This window comes from Leuciscus leuciscus, assembly GCF_965113295.1.
Source record: "Leuciscus leuciscus genome assembly, chromosome: 11".
Taxonomy (NCBI): Eukaryota; Metazoa; Chordata; class Actinopteri; order Cypriniformes; family Leuciscidae; genus Leuciscus; species Leuciscus leuciscus.
The window spans coordinates 17,961,076-17,983,346 of NC_138735.1; the positions used below are offsets into that span (position 1 = coordinate 17,961,076).

Sequence of the window (22,271 nt, forward strand, 5' to 3'; positions counted from 1 at the left end):
TGATCCTTTAGAAATCATTCTAATATTCTGATTTATTATGAGTGTTGGAAACAGTTCTGCTGCCTAATATATTTGATGAATAAAAGGTTAAAAAGAACTGCATTTATTCAAAATAAAAAAATATTTTCTAATAATATAAATCTTCTTTACTATCACTTTTTATCAATTTAACACATCCTTGCTGAATAAAAGTATTGATTTATTTCAAAAAAAGAAAGAAAAGAAATTACTGACCCCAAATTACTGACCAGTAGTGTATATTGTTGTTACAAAAGATTTCTATTTTTAAAACATTTGCTTCTTTTTTTCTTTTCTTTTTTTTCTTTTTTTTTCTTCATCAAAGTATCCTAAAAAAAGTATCACAGGTTATGAAAAAATATTAAGCAGCAGAACTGTTTCCAACTTTGATAATGAATCATCATATTAGAATGATTTCTAAAGGATCATGTGATAGACTGGATGTCACATGTGACACTGAAGACTAGAGTAATGATCCTGAAAATTCAGCTTTGATTCACAGAAATAAATGAGAATTTAAAGTATAATAAATTGAAAACCAATTATTTTAAATTGTAATAATATATCACAATATTCAAATTTTTTCTGTATTTTTGATCAAATAAATGCAGGCTTGATGAGCAGAAGAAACTTCTTTCAAAAACATTAAAAATAGTAATGTGTCCAAACTTTTGGCCTGTACTGTATATATATATCATATTTTTTATTTGATAACGTATGTAGATAGATGTATGTATATAAGTGTACATTATCTATACTTCTATACTATAATTATAGATTTTATATAAAATAAAAACATTAAATTATATAATATATATTCATGATTTATAATTACATAAAGTATTAAATACTATTGAAATATGATACACATATAACATATTTGAAAATATATATTTAATTTTAAATACATTATATAATATTTATTTTATACTTTATAAATACTTTACCCCTATACTTTATAAATAAATATAGGGGTGTAACAATACCCTCATGTCACGATTCGATACATGTAACGATACTGAACTCATGATACGATAGTATTGCGATACTCCAAGGCATGATAAAATGTTAACAAAAAATGTACTGTTGATTAAAATGCTAAATTTGATATTCAATTGTGGGTGTAAATGAATAGGCTTGGACTTGGTGCTGATAACCCAATGCACAGGACAATGGTAACACCAGAATAAAAATATTCATGATTCTGAAGCTGAAAATACAGAATTATTTTAGACGAATATACGTATGTATATTCGTCTATTATTTTAGACGAATATACGTATGTATATTCGTCTAAAATAATTCTGTATTTTCAGCTTCAGAATCATGAATATTTACTCTTTCACTGACTAGATATATTTAAACTAATGTAGGCCACTGGGAACTAATGGTTTTTACTGGTAACAAAAGACATTTGGCATTATCACAGGACCCACAAATATTCCCCCATTGCATTATTATACATTATATTCAATGTTATTGTAGTTTAATGTAGTACTGACACTAAAACTCTGAAAACTTTTTTCTCACACAGTAATTTTTATTTTGGGTGAACTATCCACGATACATATTGTGACTATCCACGAATCCACGATAAATATTGTTGCATTTTTGTATTGCGATATATTGTGACACGATATATTGTTACACCCCTATTTAAATACAGTTATCTAATATATTTTGTTGTTTTGTACAGGAATTCCAGTCCTGTAATACCCTCCCTTGCCCGGATCTAAAGAAGACCACTCCCTGGACACCATGGACGCCGGTGAACATCTCGGACAATGGCGGTCACTACGAGCAGCGCTTCAGGTACACCTGTAAGGCGAGAGTGCCGGAGCCCAACCTGCTGGAAGTAGGGAGACAGCGGATTGAGATGAGGTACTGCTCCAGCGACGGATCCACTGGATGCTCCACGGATGGTGAGATCTCATTCCGTCTCCCTTCCCTGCGATCCTTCATTTGTCACTCACCCTTTTCCTTTTCTCCGCTCTCATCTTGCTTTTTCTCCCTGTGTCTTTGATGAAGTGAGCCAGCAGTGAATTTGAGGCAAGACACTTGATCTATTTGTCCATCAGCGGAAAGACAACATGATGTGCTCTAGTGCTTCTCTCTTTCTTTCACTCTTTCTCTCTCTTTCTCTCATCTATGTGGGCTCACTACATCAGATATTGGAGTGTCGTCTTACCCGACACAAGTGCTCTTGGCTGCATTGTGCCTCCGAGAGACATGAGGAACATGCTAGTTAAGTCAAATCAGAGAATGTTATTTCTCTCAGTGGTTGGGGGGCTTCTTACATGTACTTTATTTAATTTATTTTCCTCCCAGCATGTGTGCAGCTGCATTGGGTTGCACATCTGTGAACTAGCTGTGGTTTGGAAACAAGCTGTTAACTGACGAGTTATGAGAGTCAAAGTGGCACAATGGTATATAACGGAAATGCAGTGAAAACCCTGTAACAGTAAATTTTGTTTTGCGAGTGATGTTTATAGACACTCATATTCTACAGTGAAGCTCTGATCTTCAACAGACGTTTACTAAGAGATGCCGCACACAAAACTGATGACTAGAGCTATTTTTTGGTATTTTCCATCTAACTAATTTCCATTTTGTTTTACGAGCGAATGAGCTAAAATGACAAAAGAAAGAACATTCAGAGCCATAAAGAACAGCACAGCAACATTTCATTTGCCAATTTGTGGAAATCTTTTTGTTGCACTTAAATGCAAAAATGAGCATGAGATAATTCTTTACACACACACACACACACACACACATATATAGATGCATACATACATACACAAATGCATAGGTAATGTTTAGGGCTCTAGCACCGTATGATTCATAAGTGCTGCATCAGTATAAAACATAAATATTAAGTGCCCAGCAAATCCATGATTAATTTCTGCATTTCAACCATTATTTAGCTTGAAGCACCCAGCTATAACGCTGCATGGCCTGTCATGACAGATGTTTCTTCTAAGGGCTTTTGGACAGTTGTTAACTTACTGCATATCGTACAGAGGAGGCCTAGTCCCATAATCACCTCCACACTAAAGATGTGTGTTGATGTCAGTGAAGCCACAAGGGAAGATGACTTCTGAAACGAATGGGCTGCCACTTGGCCAAGATTTAGCCTCACGTCTCGGCTGGCCCATATCGATTTGAATCTTTAAGCCCCATGCCTGTGTGAAGAGTGTGATAAAGCAGAGCATCTCATTGCGTAGAGTTCATGTGGAAAAATCGAAAGTGGTGGAATGAATGTATGTGGTTACATCAAGGGTTCTAAACTCGTTCACTAATCGCGCATATGCACAAATTTGTGTGTATTATTTTATCATCCATGAATCGTGAATTATCGATAACAACATGTTGATAAGGTCTGTCAAGCGATTCAAATTTTTAATCGAATTCATCACATGATGTGCTGGTAATTAATCGAATTAATCGCAAATTAATCACACACTAAATTTGGCTGCTTATTGCAGCTCAGAGGTGGCATGAATGCATTTACACTGCAATTACAATTAAATAATGCCATGAGATTAATGGATTTTAAATGGGTATTAAAGGTATAGTTCGCCCAAAAATGAAAATGATGTCATTTTCTCACCCTTATCTTGTTTCACACCTTTATGACTTTCTTAATTCTGTGGAACATAATAAAAGAAGATAATTTGAGAAAAAAATGTTTTATGTCTTCTTACAATGGAAGTCAATGGTAAACAAAACAGTTTGTTACCAACATTCTTCAAAATATCTTTTTATGTTTCACAATAGAAAGAAAGTCATACAGGTTTGAAGCGACGGAGACGTACAACAGTTCTGCGGTGGATTTATAGGTCATATTTTCATTGGCAAAATCAGCAAAAACAGACAATATTGTGTCTAAAATATAACACAATATTAACTTCTTATTTATTGATCTGCTGTATAAAATCAATATCGCACTCATGCTCGAGACAAAAACGGCACTCTTGATACTCAGGTGATATTGCTTTATGTTGCATTATTTTTTCTATAAGTAATTCATAAAATTAACACCTTCACTCGTCAGCCCTGTTTAAGATGAAATTTATACATATTTCATTTAATATATATATATATATATCAACATCTTTGCGTTTATTAATTGTAATTGTGTTGTGACACTAAGGCCTGGTTTCACAGACAGGGCTTAGACTAAGCCAGGGTTAGGCCTTAGTTCAATTAGGACATTTAAGTACCTTTTATAAATGTGCCTTAGAAAAAAACATTACTGATGTGTATGTTGAGACAAAACAATGACACTGACATATTATAAGATACGTCTGTGCAAGTTGATTTCAGTTAAAACAGCCCAAACATGCATTTTAGTCTGGGACTAGTTTAAGCCTCGTCTGTGAAACCGGGGGTAAGATGTGAAATGTTAACTCTTTTTTTAATTCTATTAGCAATTTTTGAAACAAATAGTGTGTATTATGTTCATTTACGTTAATGTACATGGACAGCTGTAGATGAACTGAGTTAGCGGGTCTCTGGAAGTCACCTTGGCTTTTTCAAGTAGAAATCATGTGTACGTTTCTATTTTGTCAAGCCTTTGAGGTCTAAGCCTTTTTCTCTGCTTATTATCAACATTATGAAAGAATTAAGATGAGTGGTATCAGCCCTGGCTGACATTTTCAGATCGGAAATACATTTGATGTCAGTTCTTTATTAGGCCAATTTCAATCGGCTTTGTGCAGATAAGGTTCCTTGATTTCTCTGCCTTTTTTGGAGCAAATGAAAGAAATTATCAGTGTCCGCGGCAGCTGGTCGTTATTTACACACCGGTTCAGGAGCTTTGCTTAGTCATCTGCAGTCAGTTTACTTCATTATAATGAAAAGATTAACCTGAAAAAAATATTTAATACATTGTCAGATAACAACATCACTTTCATTGACAAACTGTTGGCTGCATTTGTTTAAACCTTGATGGTCATCAGTTATTTTTTGTTAATTAACATTCAGTTAAAGTTTGAACGTTCTGTCCTCTGAGATTATTAAAGGTACAGATGGTTGGGGATCAACTAGTCATCTGACAAATTTCTGCCAGACAGTTTACATAGTTTAAAAAAAATCACCACTTTTAAAATGCCACTGCTACAGCCATACATATTGAGACAGGTAAACGACCATTCAAATGATTTTTTTTAAGAAGAAGAAGAAATTAATAATTTTATTCAACAAGGATGCATTAGATTAACCAAAGGTTCATTAAAGACATTTCTATTTCATAAAAATCATGTTATTTTGAACCTACAATTTATCAAAGATTCCTGAAGAAAAAGTATCGTGATTTCCACACAAGAAAAAGAAATTGAGCAGCACAACTGTTTTTTAACATTGATATTAATATAAAATGTTTCTCGAGCAGCAAATCAGCATATTAGAATGATTTCTGAAGGATCATGTGACACTGAAGACTGAAGTAATGATGCTGAAAATTCAGCTTTGCCATGACAGGAACAAATTACATTTTAAAATAAATTAAAATAGAAAATAAACTGTAAAATTTACCATATTAATATTTTTACTATTTTTGATCAACTAAAAGCAGTTTTGGTGAGCATCATGGACTTTAAAACCCACACTTTTGAGGGTATCTGTTGTCACGTTCCACAGTTTTTTGAGCATCCCGTCCTGTTTTTAAAGATGCTCTGCCCATCTTGAGACCTCTGGGTTTTGCTCTTTTGTGATCAATCTAGCCATTTTGAAACATAAGAACATGTCTAATGCAAAAGCCTAAAAGAATTCTTTACCTTTACAATACAGCACCATTTTTCTTTTAGAAAGTGCAAGCGTTTAACGCTTAACCTTCAGTACAATAAAAATCAATACATGCACCATTATGTCTATTTGTTTGCTGGAGTAATGGCAGTGGATGGAGTGAAAATACTGCCTAACAGTCAGGCTACTTATCTTAAAACCTTGAGTTTTTTCTACAACATAAGCCAGAGGCTGTAACTGATGATGGCCCGGTTTGTAATTTGGCAATGAGTGATGCCTTCATTTGTCTCTGAAACAATAGCACATCATTTTAGCATGTGACTTTAGCACTATTTTCTCATCTAAATACCGTGCTGCAAGGACAGCTTTCTCTCTCCATCTCTGTCTATCAGTCTTTTTTCTTTCTTTCCTCCTCCTTTTCTCTGAGAACCACCTGACATCTCCAAGGCTATTTACTGTCTGTTCCCCACAGATCTGCCATCAGTTAGAATCCCACTCAGTGTGAGATTCTGCAGACCTTAGGATCTCAGCTGGCAAATTTCTCCGTGCTGCATTACACACACATGTCCTTGGATACAAAATAGAAAATCTCACTGTCAGTGATTCTGGTCTCAGCCTTTTGCAGTCAGGCCCAAAAATCACATCTGATAATCTGGGGTTCAAAATTACATATAAAACTGAATGTAAACTTATAGTTTGGGAACTAAAAACATGGAAGATTTTGATATTGTGTTGGAGATCATCAGGATTTACACAAACTTGACCAGTTTTTGCATCTCTTGTTGTTAAAGCAAAACAGACACGAGCCAAAGGCATCCTGAAATTCATGTTCATTTTTCAGTTCAGTCTTTCTCTCAAATTGTTATTTAACAAACTTTATTTAATAATTAATTGAAAAACAATTTGTAAAATTACAAATAATTTCATTTACATTTAAAAAAATTACACTTTTTTGTAAATACAAATTAAGAGAATTAATAATTAAAAAAAATATTAAATTAGATTAAATGGTTACAATAGTATAATTTATAATTAAATAACTAAAAGCTAATATAAATAAATAAAAAATAATAAAAATATATATGTTTTTTTTAAATACTAATTAATATAATTTGTCATTTTAAAAGAATTAAATTATATAACATATTACATTTATATTATACTTCTAAAACTTCCATCACAGGAATACATTTAATTTTAAAATATATAAAAATAGAAAACTGTAATAATATTTTGCAGTGTTACCTTTTTTTCTTTCTTTTTTTATCAATAAATGCAGTTTTGGTGATGTCTTTTTTCATTAGCATTAAAAGCATTAAAAAAACTCAAACTTTTACACATCTTGTTCAGTTTTTCTTTTCTTTTTCTTTTTTTTTTTTGCTCCATCTAGTCGTTTTTGAAGATAAGAATTATTACGTTCTTTCTTTTTTTTATCAATAAATGCAGTTTTGGTGATGTCTTTTTTCATTAGCATTAAAAGCATAAAAAACTCAAACTTTTACACATCTTGGTCAGGTTTTCTTTTCTTTTTTTTTTTTTTTTGCTCCATCTAGTCGTTTTTGAAGATAAGAATTATTACATAAGATATAGAACGTATTACATAAGATTTTTTTTTTTTTTTTTTTAAAGTAACAGTGGTCTCAGACTTTTGGCCTTCACTATTTATGAGGACCCCACACTGTTCATTTGACCATTGGTTTCTCAGTTACCTCTTGCGATGCTGGAACGCTGTATATCACGGTAATTATATGTATTTGCATAGGCGTTAACCACCCACCATGCAGACCCATCAGGGATTCGATTCTAATTGCCCACCCCCTAACTTTTAATAAGCGCTGGTGACTGCTAGACAGTTTACGACAGCTCTGGGGAATAGTGTAAAAGCCACACTCCTAATCCACAAGAGCTATTCATTTTCTTGATTGTGCGGGATATAATACCACCCATCTCACTCAGCAGATGTACCACTGATCTCATTGTCTAACACATCACAGAATCTGGGTCGGGAAAGTTCAGACCGGATACTTTAGCACTGACTATTTCAGAGTATTTAATCGCAATTTGTCTTCTATGCTTTGCATCTTAACAACCAGCAAGCATAGCAAAGTTCAAATCCAATTCCACAATATGACTTTATACTTTGGTAAAATCAATGGTTAAAGTCATTGAACGCAGGAAGGTTTGTTTACCTGCGGGTCTAGCATGCACTGACACCTGTGTTCCCCTGCCATTAGCCATCAGAGCCGGGCGCCCCGCTTTGAGGTGTGAGTAGATTTTGAAGTAGTCTATTACCTTTGAGAGAGCTGTACGCTCTGGTGCTGGAGAGATTATAGGTCGACCCATGTAGCGCTACTGCCTGCTCAGAATGGATAAATGGCTGTGGCTCAGAGGGACTGTCACAGTTCAATCTCCCTCAAGGTCAGAGGTACAAACACAGAGGTCACAGTGCAGACATATACTCTGCAGCAAAAATACTCTGTATGATAAGCTAAATGTTCTCTGACACACATGCATGATAATCTCATAGTTGTGAATGGCTTCAATAACCATGAAAGAGAGAATTAATTTTGCTTTCCGAGATAATCTTTTGAAATACAATTCAGGTGGTATGGATTCAAATGTTTTACATTTGTTGAAATAATGGATTAAAAAGTTCTGAAATTGGAAACCCTGTCTGGGTTGAATTCCCATGTCTAATGAGGTGAATGCTAACTGTTTGTTTTGCGTGTTTATTCTTGTTTTAGGAGATTTGTTGCGTTCTGGACGTATCACTGGATTGACTGTAAATGGAGGTTGGTCCGTCTGGGGCCCTTGGAGCCAATGTAGTCGGGACTGCAGCGCAGGTATCCGAAATCGCAAACGCACCTGCTCCAACCCCAAACCCAAATATGGAGGAATCACCTGCCTCGGGACTGCCCAGGAGTTTCAGGAGTGCAATACTACACCATGTCCAGGTTAGTCATATATACACCTCGTATATACACCTTTTCAGTCACCTTTACATCATACACAGCTTCTCCAAGCATTGGAGTTGTCACTGTCAGTTGTCTGAAATAAAATTATATTTATAAATGTCATATATTTGAATTGATAACTATAATTTTTGCTGTACACTACTTTTCAAATGTTTGGGGTCTGTAAGGTTTTTTTGTGTGTGTGTGTGTTTTTGAAAGAAGTCTCACCAAAAATACAGTAAAACAGCACTGTAAACCCGAATAAGTTGGCAAAACTCAAATTTAAGGCAATTAGTTGCCTCAAATTTTTTTAAGTTAAGAAATTCAAAGTTTAAGTAAGCAGAACTAGCATGTTTTTAGTTTTTTTTTACTTATACATTTTAATTGTTCTTAACTTGAAATGTTTTAGTACACAAATTCATACATTTAACTTCAAACTTTCATGTAATCTCATTGTGAACACTTTTATTAGTGTAAACTTAGATAGCTTTAATAAACTATTTTGCTAGCACACTAATTTAACAATAGTATGTTATACAGTAGCACTTGCTGTATGAATGCAGCAATATAAAGGTTTTATTTGCTCATAAATCAAGCTGCGTGCACCACTTGTCACCATGATGGTAACTATCCAAAACCAACATTAACAGAAATTCTTCTAAATTAGCATAACAACATTAATCACTACTAAATTTCCCACTTAACATTAATCTTGCACAAAAAAAACAACATTATATTACACTTAATTTTAGCATTTACTCTCCCTTTCAAATGCCATCAGAAAAGCATGCTGGGAAATAGACATCCCAGCTGTTTCAGTTAAACTTAAGTTCGTCTAAATTAAAAGAAATAATTTCATAAAACTCAAAACAATGAAACAGTTCAGTTTACTTAAAATATATCAGTTCTGTGAACTTGAAAGAAAAAGAAAGTGCTAAATACTCATGAAAGTTAATTTGACTGAACTAATTAGTTTAATTTAAGTTTGTCCTACTCACGCCAATTAATTATTTTGAGCGTTAGGGTTTACAGTGAGTCATTTTGTGAAATATTCTTATAATTTAAATACAAGTTTTCTATTTTAATGTATTTAAAAATATATACAGTATTTACTCATGTGATGGCAAAACCATTACTCCAGTCTTCAATATCACATGATCCTTCAGAAATCATTATGGATTTCTTCTTATTATCAATGTTGAAAACAGTTGAGCTGCTTAATATATTTTTTTGGAAACCTGTGATGATTTTTTTCTGAACAGCATTTATTTGAAATAGAAATCTTTTGTAACATTATGAAAGTCTTTACTGCCACTTTTCTTAATGCATCCTTGCTGAATAAAAGTATTAATTTCTTTAAATCTTATGAACCCCAAAAATGTTAATGGTGGTGTAATTCTGTCAGCTTTTCTCCAGTTGTATGAAAAAAGTGTGTATGTGAATGTAAAAAAAAAAATCGTTTCATCAAAACCATTAATTTTCTTTAGTTGTTAAAATAAGTTCAGAATTAGGACAGAAATGTGTTGTTTGTTTGTGTACTGGTTATATGATATGGTAGTCAGTTATAACATAGTTCGGCTTAGTAGAAAATCTTCTGAAAGAGGTTAACATCATCTGGCTGAGCACCAGCAAAAGAAAGACACTAATTAATGCATTCATACGTGCATTCAAATGGTGCATTCATACTCTAAGTTTACTTTGAAAACCATCAAACAACATAAATATAATAAATACCTATCCATTCTTTCTTCAAATGTTAATATATTTCATGCACTTTAAAAAATAAAGGTTCTTGATTGGCATCTGGGGTTCCATGTAGAATCTTTATCATCCATACAATCGTTCCATTGCAAAAACATTGTTTTTAGTAGAAAAATTGTCTTTAGATTTTTTTAATGTTCTTCACACACACACACACACACTTAAAAAAAAGGTTATTTTAAGAAAGAACATGCATTCATTTTTAAGAATTTAGAGACATTCAGTCTGTTTCTGGTGTGCAGGGAATAAATAAGAATTTCAGACATCTACAAACAATAAAGAAAAGATATAGCCCACTTTCTCGCACAGTATTTGTACGCATGAAGGACGATCTCCCTGTTTTAAGGTGCGAGGACCCCAATTTGCCGGCGGAAATGGAGAGAAATCTCTGTGGCATCGTTGTGTGTAATCACATTTCAGGCTAATTACACCGGCAGCGACAGGAAGGCAGGATTCAGTCATTAAAAGGCTTGTGACAATGGTGTACACCCTCTCTAAAGTTGAAGGAGGGGAAAAGCAATCTAATTAAATGAGTACTCATCGTTATGTGTGTTGGAAATATGCTGTCTAAATGGAAATGTGCTTCTTGGGTATTTTATGATACCTAGCGGTGAGCAAGACACAATCGGGAAATGCAGAATTTGTTTTGCGATCCTAATTAATCAATAGCCTGTTTTTGGAGATGAATGTCACCCCTACCATCAAAGCAGGGCATAGTAGTTTATATAGAGTCTTGCAGTCTCTCTTCATGATATGGTGGAAAACTAATTGCTTCTCAGTCTTAATTTTACGGCAGCAGTTTTCTAACAGGAAATCACATATTTCCTGTAAAGTGACAATAGCAAGACCAGCAGGACAGCTTCATTAACAAAGACCTCCAGAGGTTTTAAGACCTTATTAGCCTTATTGATGTTTTTCTCTACAGGAGTAATTGGCAACATATCAGAAATCGCTGCACAAATTTCACAAAATTGGCAGATTAAAAAAATGTACAGCAAACTCTGAGCGCACTGTCGATTAGTAACTGTGCTCTGCACTTCTCTAAGTTAATTCAGTCCTTGTCTATTTCCAATGAAACGTCTTAGTAGAACTTAGATTCAATAGCTGCTTTGTACAGACGACGACAGATTAGTACAGATGACTTTCATCTAGTGTATCCCAGCAGAAAGCTTGGAAAAGAACACATCATATTGCTCTACACCTCCATAAGCGTCTTTGAACCGGAGCTTGTCTGTGACCAATATTCTCACTGTGTCTTTTATTGGTTCCTTCTGCCTAGCTAAATCTTGACTTGTTCAAAGTCAGACCTTTGAAATGCATTATTTTGTTTTGAGAGAGGCAGACAGAGGTCTCGTGGTTGCTGTTGTTGCGGCTCTGAAACGAATGAATCTTTTCTTGTCGCAGGCCACAAAGGTGAAATGAGATGATCAGTCACACTGCGGCCGACATGAGCTTATTTGTCATTTTTCGCAATAGAGAAATTATAACAGATGGTAAAATGCAATATTTTGTTTACTTGTACCTTTAAAAAAAATTACCTTTTCTATTTTTTCACCAAATATGTGAAATACAGTGAATCATAAAATATTCACTAGCAACTATCCTGAGGTGTGACGTCAAAGGCAACAGACAAGAAGTACATTTGACCCTTGACCTTTTAATTCACAATAACAATATTAGAGCAATATCTATATACATTCTGGAAAAAAATTAAATAAAGATATCACATTAAGAAATAAATGTTTTTCTCCAAAACACGTTAGGAACCATTATTTGCCCCCTTTTATTAAATACTTTTTGCAACCTCCTTTTTCCAAGATATCAGCTCTGAGTCTTCTCCTATAATGCCTGATGAGTTTGGAGAACACCTGACGAGAGATCAGAGAGCATTCCTCCATACAGAATCTCTCCAGATCCTTCAGATTTCCAGATCCATGTTGGCGCTTCTTCTCTTCAGTTCAGCCCACTTATTTTCTATAGGGTTTAGGTCTGGGACTGGGATGGCCATTGCAGAGGCTTGGTTTTGTGCTCAGTGACACATTTTTGTTTTGATTTTGATGTTTGTTTTTGGATCACTGTCCTGTTGGAAGATCCAAATATGGCCCATTATAAGATTTCTAGCACAGGCTGTCAGGGTTTTGATTTTTTATCTGTTGGTATTTGATCGATGTATCTGAACAAGACGTCCAGGACCTCTGGCAAAACATTAGGCCCACAGCATTAAAGATACAGCAGAGTATTTAATTTTACACATGGGGTCAGGGCCGGCCCGAGGCATAAGCGAACTAAGCGGCTGCTTGGGGGCCCCTCGCCACCAGGGGGCCCCCAATCGAGTTTTTTTTTTTTACATATTAATTAACTTAAACAAGTGACATAAATGAATGAAAGGATTAATAATTCAAGACAAGAAAATTCTGATTTCATGATCAATATACCTGCCTTTCATTTGATCAATGATTTATCCTTTAAATGTAAAGATATTCAGAACAGAACAAGAATAAAAAAATAACTATAAACAAGCCAAAACTAAATAATTTAAAGCGAAAGTGAAAGTAAGCAGCGTTGGGCTCACGTATCGCTCTCATTAGAATCAAAATGTTTCAACATTCGCGATGGATTTGGATGGTAAACTATTCTTTATCATAGGCTTTGTACTTCACTCACGTTCCAATATCGACGGAAAAAATCATCCTCTTCACACGCGCAAAAATGTGCTTGGAAACATCACAGTGGAAGATTACAAAGCTGGAATATGGTGTGTGTGTGTGTGTGTGTGTGTGTGTGTGTGTGTGTGTGTGAGTTGCGGGTGCGATCGGACAGTGGAAACATAAAAACATACTCCGTCATGTTCATACAAGACATCATTCAAACTGCAAAGTGTTGCAAAACGTTGGAGGATATTTTGCAAATAATTTTTTTAATATGTTTTGCGACAGTTTGTTTTCAGAAGTTTCCAAGAGTTAGTAAAAGAGTAAAGAAAAAGTTAAAACTTTTTTAAGTATCTATTTTTTATTAAGTATTTATTTTGTATTAATACATAACCTCATTGTATTAAATTTATAATGTAACATTATAGCGTGACATTGTGTCAATAATCGTCAAGCACAGGTGACTCTGCGTGGTGGGAGGGGGCCCCCAAATCAAATTCTGCTTAGGGCCCCCAAAAGGCTCGGGCCGGCACTGCATGGGGTACTTTTTCATCCCTGTGTGCACCAAACCCATCTTAAGTTTGCTGCCAAAAAAGCTTCTTTTTTTTGTTTGTTTCATCTGACCATAGAACCCATCCCGTTTGAAGTTCCAGTAGTGTCAGTTACTTTTCAAACGTTCTATGGTCAGGTCAAACAACAAAAAAATAGCTTTTTGTACATAGAGCACATCACACATTGTAAACACAGAAGCTCAAACATGCATGCATGATTCACTAGAACCAATGTGGTTTGCTGTAAACAGCAATGTGACTCACACACGAGCCTAAATTAAATATGTTCATCATATAAAGCTGTCATGATTCCTGTCTTGTGTTCCTCTTGTCTTTGTGGACTTCCCTCCTGTTCTGTGCCTTGTTTTGTAGTCCTTTGTAGTTTTTCTTGTTGATAAGTTCCTGATTGTTCCCAGGTATGTCTTGTTTGCCAATCTCCCCTTGAGTGTGTATATATATATATATTTATATATACCCAAGTATTTCTCATGTTCTTTGTCTGGTGTTGTCCTTCTATGGATGTTATATGTGCGCTTGTTGTCAGTTTTGTTTGCCTTCCTTGCCCTTGTCTGCATTTATCAGTTTTATGTTTGTCTGAATAAATGTTTGCTGCATCTGGATCCCACTCTCATTCCTCTGAAACAGCCACCGTTACAAAAGTGAGCGTGTCTCTTCTTCACAAGACTTTGATTAAACCAATCGATTCATATAGATTCATTTTACCAACCTTAATGACCTTTGTGGATCCTCTAAGTTCGATTACCTGGACTTTCAATGGAGGGACAGAAAACCTCTCAGGTTTAATTAAAAATATCTTAATTTTTGTTTCATAGATTAACCAAAGTCTTTTGGCTTTAGAACGACATGAGGGTGAATAAATGATGACAGAATTTTCATCTGTAGGGTGAACTAACCCTTTAAGACATTTTAATACAAAATTGGATTTGTTGCTTATACTTAATACCATTTAGCATTCAGTTTTCTTTTTTAAAGTATAGGCATTATACTGTGAAGTATACAGTACTCAGTAAGCTAATGTTCCATACTAAACATAGCCGAAATCTACTCATGTCAGTGACATAAGCTCTCGCCCCTCTTCTACAAACCTGTCAGGGCTAATGCTAATGTAAAATGAGACTCAGTATATGCTTGTTTTCCCCTAATTAGCACCAAGGCAGTGCTAGTGTTTTGTGAGTTGTTCTCTGTTCCCCCAGTTGTCGAGGTTGATGACCCTGAGCTTGGCACTCGCTGAAGAGGGGAGGGAGTGAATTGATGGTTCGTTTAGCCTCATTAATTAGAGCAGGGGTCAGTGTGAGAGCGCCAGGGAGAGGCAGGGCTCCGGAGCAGATTGTGTGAACAGCCTCTCTTTTCATCGTTTCTCAGCACTCTCAGCATCTGGATTTAGCTTGTTTTGACACCATTGTAGTGATTGTTCCAGAGAAGGTGATGTCATTCATTTATATCGTGGTACTAGATGCATAAATGTCCTGGATCTATTTAAATTAAATGGTTCAAAGACACATATAATCATTGTTTCATGATCAAAAACAGCCATAACCCTGCTGAAAAAAAACAGCTAAAATAAGATGACTGTCTTGTCTTAGCTGGTTTAAGGTGGTCTGTCAGCTTAGGCTATTTCTGCCTGATTATTTTCTACAACTTTCTCACCTTTTTAACAGGCCAGTGTTCTATTAACATTGTTTTATATGTAAATGAGCTATGCTATGATTGGTTAACCTCTTCGAATGTGGAATGAGTAACAAACCCACTAAATTGCTGAGCATTGAATGGGTGCTGATATTACAAATATGATGCTTTCTGAATGGCTTGTTTTTGCAGGTATTTTCACTATTTACTGAAAGAAATGTCAGACGCTAGTCCCGAAATTATTCATGACACGAGTGCTGTAGTAATTTGAGTGTCCTCTTTTCCTTATCTTTCAGTGGATGGGAGCTGGTCGTGCTGGTCACCTTGGTCTAAATGCTCAGTGACATGCGGAGGAGGACACTACATGCGCACACGCACCTGTAACAACCCTCCACCTGCCTACGGAGGTGACATCTGCCTGGGTTTGCATACTGAAGAGGCTCTCTGTAACATCCAACCCTGCCCTGGTACACACACACACACTTAATCACGTGCATGAACTCAACCTAAGTGAACTCACACACAGACACAGTCACACCTTGACTCCAACAGGAAATTACATGGCTTTTTTCCGGATAGGAAGCCTTTGTCTTGTACCTGCTTTCCTTTCGTCATGTCTCGTGTCTAAAGCGGCTCGTGGGGGAATGAAAGAAGAGGAAATCAAAATGTCACACATCATAGAAAAGCAAATGGTAAAGCAGAGCTTGCGATACGAAGATTATATGCATAAGCTCACAGCAGGGAGTGCAATAGAGGAGGGTAAGATAAGGCGATTGATGACGGAGTCAAACCTGCACATTGATCCACGGAAAGGTGAATGGGAGAAGAGAGCTTGTATTCAAATGTCAGTCCATCCATTAGCCAGAAGTGTAGTGAGGTTACGGAGTGACCTTTTATTAGCTGCGTTCAGGTCTATCTGTCACACCATTCATTACACGCTCGCATGTAGCTGTACAGTGCAAGTCGGGAGACGGGGGATGGGATAAATGAGGGGAATGCTAATCAGAAGACCCTGTGTGGAAGTTCTCTTGAGCTGAATTTCAACCTTTTTATGCTCCAATGCAGGGCCGGCCCTGACCAATTTGCTGCCCTAGGCAAGATTTTACCTGGCGCCCCATGCATCACAGCCCATTTCACCCCGTCATTGTGTTCATGATTTAGCATATATATATATATATATAGGCCTATACACACACACACACACATTACAGCCTAAACACAAATACCAAGAGCATTACATAGCATTCACAGACGGAAACAGTTCTGCTGCTTAATATTTTTTCATAACCTGTGATACTTTTTTAGGATTCTTTGATAAATAAATAGTAAAAAAAAAATGTTTTTAAATGTTTTAAAAATAGAAATCTTTTGTAACAACAATATACACTACTGGTCAGTAATTTGGGGTCAGTTGTTTTTTTTGTTTTTTGTTTTTGTTTTTTTTTTGGTTGAAATAAATCAATACTTTTATTCAGCAAGGATGTGTTAAATTGATAAAAAGTGATCGTAAAGATGATTTATATAATTTCGAAAATATTTTATTTTATTTTAAATAAATGCAGTTCTTTTTAACATTTTATTCATCAAATATATTAGGCAGCAGAACTGTTTCCAACACTCATAATAAATCAGAATATTAAAATGATTTCTATAGGATCATGTGATAAACTGGATGTCACATGTGACACTGAAGACTGGAGTAATGATGCTGAAAATTCAGCTTTGCATCACAGAAATAAATGATAATTTAAAGTATAATAAATTGAAAACCAATTATTTTAAATTGTAATAATATATCACAATATTTATTATTTTTTCTGTATTTTTGATCAAATAAATGCAGGCTTGATGAGCAGAAGAAACTTTTTTCAAAAACATTAAAAATAGTAATGTTTCCAAACTTTTGGCCTGTACTGAATCCCCACAACTGCACAACTGTAGAGTAAAACATTAATAAAAAAGTGATAATAAAAAATGCGTCTTAAAACTGACATGATTGTTACAAAACCACACAGTCTGGGGACTCTGGAGAACTCAGAACAACTGCTAACATTAAGTTTAAGGTAAAAATAACTGCCATGAAATTATAGTATCTTACTCCTATGCCATAAATTGTTCATTCACTACATCACTTTACCTCTGTCTTTATCCCCTTTTATCCTCTTCTCTTCTTTTTGGCACTGTATCTATCGCAGACTATAATGCTCATTTATAATGTGTCATGTAAATTCGGCCTTCCGTCACAATCAGGAAACTTTCACCGCGTCTAGAACTGGCGCGAGCTGCCAGGCCCGTTTCTACGAGCTGTGTGTTAACAAAAGCAGTGCTGTCTACATTGGATGCGGAGTCGCGCACGCTACACAACAAATTACCAACAACTGATCGCGCGCGCGCTCTGTTTCTGACGCACTTCAAGCACTCGATGGGCGGGGGACGATTGGTGAGCTGGACTTTTTTTTTTTTTTTTTTGTATTTCGAATTAATGGTTTTAAAATAGTATTATATATATATATATATATATATATATATATATATATATATATATATAAAAAAAAATTTGTTAAAAAAAAAAAAAAAAAATTCACTCGTTCACTCATTCTGGCGCCCCTATGGATGAGTGGCGCCCCTAGCATTTGCCTATACCGCCTATGCCGCGGGCCGGCCCTGCTCCAATGTATGGGTTTGGGCCAAATAGATAATCAGTTATCTTGTACGATAACCACACGACTCAGTTTTAAGCCTTTCCTTATATACATTTTTTGTCTGGGGCCAAATTTAGTTAACAGGGCAAATTTGCGTGCTGCCGCAATCTAATGCCGGATTCAGCCTGATTTTGCCACGATCGGTTTGACGTAGGGTGTTGTGGTGATTCGTAAACGACAATGGCCGTCGGGACGTATCTCAAATGTGTCATAGTGGACAACAACCGACGCCACATCTGCGACGCTTCACGACAGAAAGACTAGCATGTTTAATTTTCCACCAATAGAGCCGAGAAGCTCTTCCGTATATCAAACATGGCGAAATGAAAGATAGATGATTGTATTGGTGCTGCTAAGTGGAATTATACAATTATACAAATTATACAATGGAGGAAAGGTTTGTGGAGCTATGGCAACAATACTCCTACCTATATGATGTTTAATTAAGGGACTACCACAACAGAGTAAAAAAACATAAATTACACTCTTGTGAAGTCAGTCACTAGTTCCGCCTTCTTGATGACATCACACATCTAGACGGCTAGCGATGATTGGTCGGGAAGCAACGTGTAGTCTGACATGTTTCTTGTCCACGACACAAGAATTTAGGAGTCAAAATCGCATAATCTGACACAGTGACTGTCATAACAGACAAAAAAATGTGTGTTGCCTGAAGCCAGCATAATAGAAGCGCTTGATGTGAGTGGAAAGTTTTGTGGGTGATCTACTGAAAATGCATAAATTCATTGTCATGTCAGGCGCAAAATCAGAAATGCTTTTTGGGGGGCGGTAAATAATGGCGCAAATACCACTGATTTGACTACTGCAATCCTTTGTAAATCACCTTACATGATTCATTTAAATACTCCCTGCTCATAAATTTAGCAATATGACAGGGAAACTCCTACAAATGCATGTGCAAAAAGGTCAGCCACAAAAAAAACCTGTGTCCATGCCTTTTCATTGTAGTAAATCTTGACAGTAGTTTTTTAAATAAAGGTTTGTGCTGCTGCAGACTGTTAATCTGGCCCCTGGTTTCTTGGTTTTAAGGTCACATTTACCATTGCTCAGCAAAATTTTGTAGACAAAACTTAAAAATATATAAATAAATGATTATTGTAATAAATGTTTCTGGAGCTCCAAATCAGCATATTAGAATTATTTATGAAGGACCGTGTGACACTGAAGACTTTGATTATATTTATATTGTGATAAATTACATTTTAAAATGTAATGCAAAAGTTTCCCACAAATGCACAATGCTATTCACCATTGCACGCATCAAAATGAACAAATATGTTATGCATGGTTTTGTTAGCTCACCTTATATTACACAACTACACACCCATCCTGTGACAGTTGTAATTTAAAGCACAAATAACTGCACTTAAAATCTCAGAAAATGTAGTTCAGTGTTTCATGAACCTTTAAGATGTTATTTAGCAGGGTTTTGTCACATTTAAGAAAATTGTCACCATTAAAGTCACCTTCTAATTAAAAATGAAGCCAATATATGTCCTGACTTTCTTGATTTACTTTGTCACATTTTATTTTTTAATACTTTTTAATTAAAATCACTTTGCCAAACCTTTTTATTTTAAATAGTAAAAATAAATTCAATTCAATTCAATTCACATTTATTTGTATAGCGCTTTTCGCAAAACTCATAATTTCAAAGCAGCTTTACAGAAAATTGTCCACATTACAATTTAGAGTGGTCTGTTATCAGAGGTAACTGTCTTCAGATGACGCAAAAATAAATAAATAATATGAAACGAAAATCAATAAATGTCAATCTTAACACATAATTGCATTAACGATACTAAATAAGGTGGGCACTTCACATTCCGTCCCCTCTACATATCTGATTTGGACTTTTTGTCATCATTTACAGAGAGCTGGTCTGATTGGTCCGAATGGTCCCCCTGTGACTCATCGGGGTCTCAAGTTCGCCTTCGACACTGTGACGTCCTGTTTCCCACCGGCAACCAGTGCTCTGGCAACAGCAGTGAAACACGTGCCTGTCTGCCCATCTCCAACTTCATCCCAGGTGGGCACACACACATATACACACCCAAACACTTGCCATATCGACCCCTGGACAAACAGGGATCTTCCCTTATTGACAAGAAGTAATGCGAGACACACCAAACCATTGATTTCTGCAGTGCAGGGATAATTAGCCTCTCATCCCCTGCCTTGTCTAAGTGGCACGATCGAACAAATGCATTACAGTGATATGTTTCATGTAGCATTTGCATTCATACACTCGATACCTGAGATAGTTCTGCTGTGAGAGAGAAGTCCAACCACAAGTTTTACAAACTCAAACATGAGGTAGCTAATTGAAAGAAGGAACATCTTATCTTAATAACTGTACTTCCTGCTCGGATGATAAGCGTCTTGAAAATGATGAGTTATTATGTGATCAACCAATTTGTAGAGATGGAAAAAGCTAAACATATGATCGTCAGGGGAGTTATTACCTCGCTTTCGCTTACATCGTAGCACAGGGAGTGAATTTTTAAGACTATTCTGTAAATCTTGTGTAAATATTGTCTGCCCTGCAGAGTCCTTGTATCTTTCACAGAGTAACATTCCACTACAGCTCATTAGAAAAGTTTTATACCTCATTACTTCCATTACTGATCATAAAAATGTGTCGCAGGTGCCACTTTCCTTATTCAGCTCTTTGAATTTCGCGATAATGGGTTGAGTTTGAAATTTGCTTGCTATAATGTTCAACTTCTAAAGATCTCATTTATCAGCCTGACGGATTCATTTCCCATCTCCCTTGATTTTTTTTTCTCTCAGAAACGTCTGTTGCACGTTCAAGTCAGGAGGAAAGATGGTGTGGAGGTAAGCAGTGTATGCAGACTCATAAGTAGTGTATTAGCAGCCTTGTTATCACTCTGCTGGGGTTTGACTGTACATTATCCCATTTAATACACGGCTACTTGCCAAATAAATAAATATATGGACATGAAATATTGATTTAAGTTAGTAAAGCTTAGCTTAGATCAGCTGAAAGCTTCCGCTAATAAAAAGCCATTTTTTGTGGATTTTCTTTTCTTTTTTGAAAGATATTAATACTTTTATTCAGCAGGTTGTGACATTTATAATGTTACAAAAGATTTCTATTTCAAATAAATGCTGTTTTTTTTTACTTTGGGTATCACAAATATATAAATAAATCACAAAAGAAAATTAAACCGTTTTCAACATTGATAATAATAAATGTTTCCTGAGCTCCAAATCAGCATATTAGAATGATTTCTGAAGGATCATGTGACCCTGAAGACTTTGATTATATTTATATTGTGATAAATTACATTTAAAAATGTATTAAAATACAGTTTTTGTGATTTGTAATAATATTTCACAATATTACTTGTTTTTACTGTCAAATAAAAGCAGCCTTGGTGAGACTTCTTTCTAAAAACATAGTGAACAGTAGTGTATATTAAAATGAACTCCTCCAAGGTCAGTTTTATAACAGAGAGAGAGATCGCAGAGATGAAAGAAGCAGCGATGTTTCCATGAACAGCAGTGAAACATAAGGTCCAATGTTTATTATACAACAACATCTGACTGCTCACTGTCACAGTTGACCAATCAGAATCCAGTATTCCAGAGAACATAATTCTACTTGCAATTCATCCAGTGTGCAGCAAAAATGATGTTGAACACACTGATTGCAGAGACAATGTGCCTCAATGCTTTTTTTTGGGAACCATTAAACAAATGCGCTTTTGGAATGGTTTGTAATAGTACATTTTCCCCATTTATAGCAATTATTGGCTGTTCATGCAGATTCACAGGGCCACAGCGATACTGACTTACTATAATGTTTAATTGGCTCAGGTAATGGATGATTGATATCAACTGGCTTTAGGATCAGTGCTTGAATCCACAGCCATCTTGCTTGCGTCAGATCATTTAGCCATTAGCTGTTTTGCCTCTCTTGCCAGACTTCAACGTGTTCCACATGATCGCCGTGGGCCTGAGCAGCTCTATACTCGGCTGTCTGGTGACCCTACTGGTGTACACTTACTGTCAGAGATACCAGCAGCAGTCCCATGATGCCACAGTCATCCATCCCATCTCTGCCGCCCCCCTCAACACCAGCATCACCAACCACATCAACAAACTGGACAAGTACGACTCAGTTGAAGCCATTAAGGTGGGTGTTATTCACTCATACTATCGGGAAATGTTGTTCATTTCTAGAGATAAGACGAT

The 22,271-nt window shown here is 35.7% G+C and overlaps 1 protein-coding gene across 1 annotated transcript in view; it reads left to right on the forward strand.

Annotated features, from left to right (window-relative positions):
• The window catches only part of sema5a (sema domain, seven thrombospondin repeats (type 1 and type 1-like), transmembrane domain (TM) and short cytoplasmic domain, (semaphorin) 5A), a 131,565-nt gene that overhangs the window by 104,751 nt on the left and 4,543 nt on the right, over positions 1-22,271 (forward strand). Inside the window, exons 16-21 of the mRNA XM_082183535.1 lie at positions 1,715-1,940; positions 8,511-8,720; positions 15,624-15,794; positions 19,924-20,079; positions 20,844-20,888; positions 22,001-22,212. Of these exons, the coding sequence (XP_082039661.1) occupies positions 1,715-1,940; positions 8,511-8,720; positions 15,624-15,794; positions 19,924-20,079; positions 20,844-20,888; positions 22,001-22,212 (1,020 nt within the window). The remainder of the gene's footprint in view (positions 1-1,714; positions 1,941-8,510; positions 8,721-15,623; positions 15,795-19,923; positions 20,080-20,843; positions 20,889-22,000; positions 22,213-22,271) is intronic.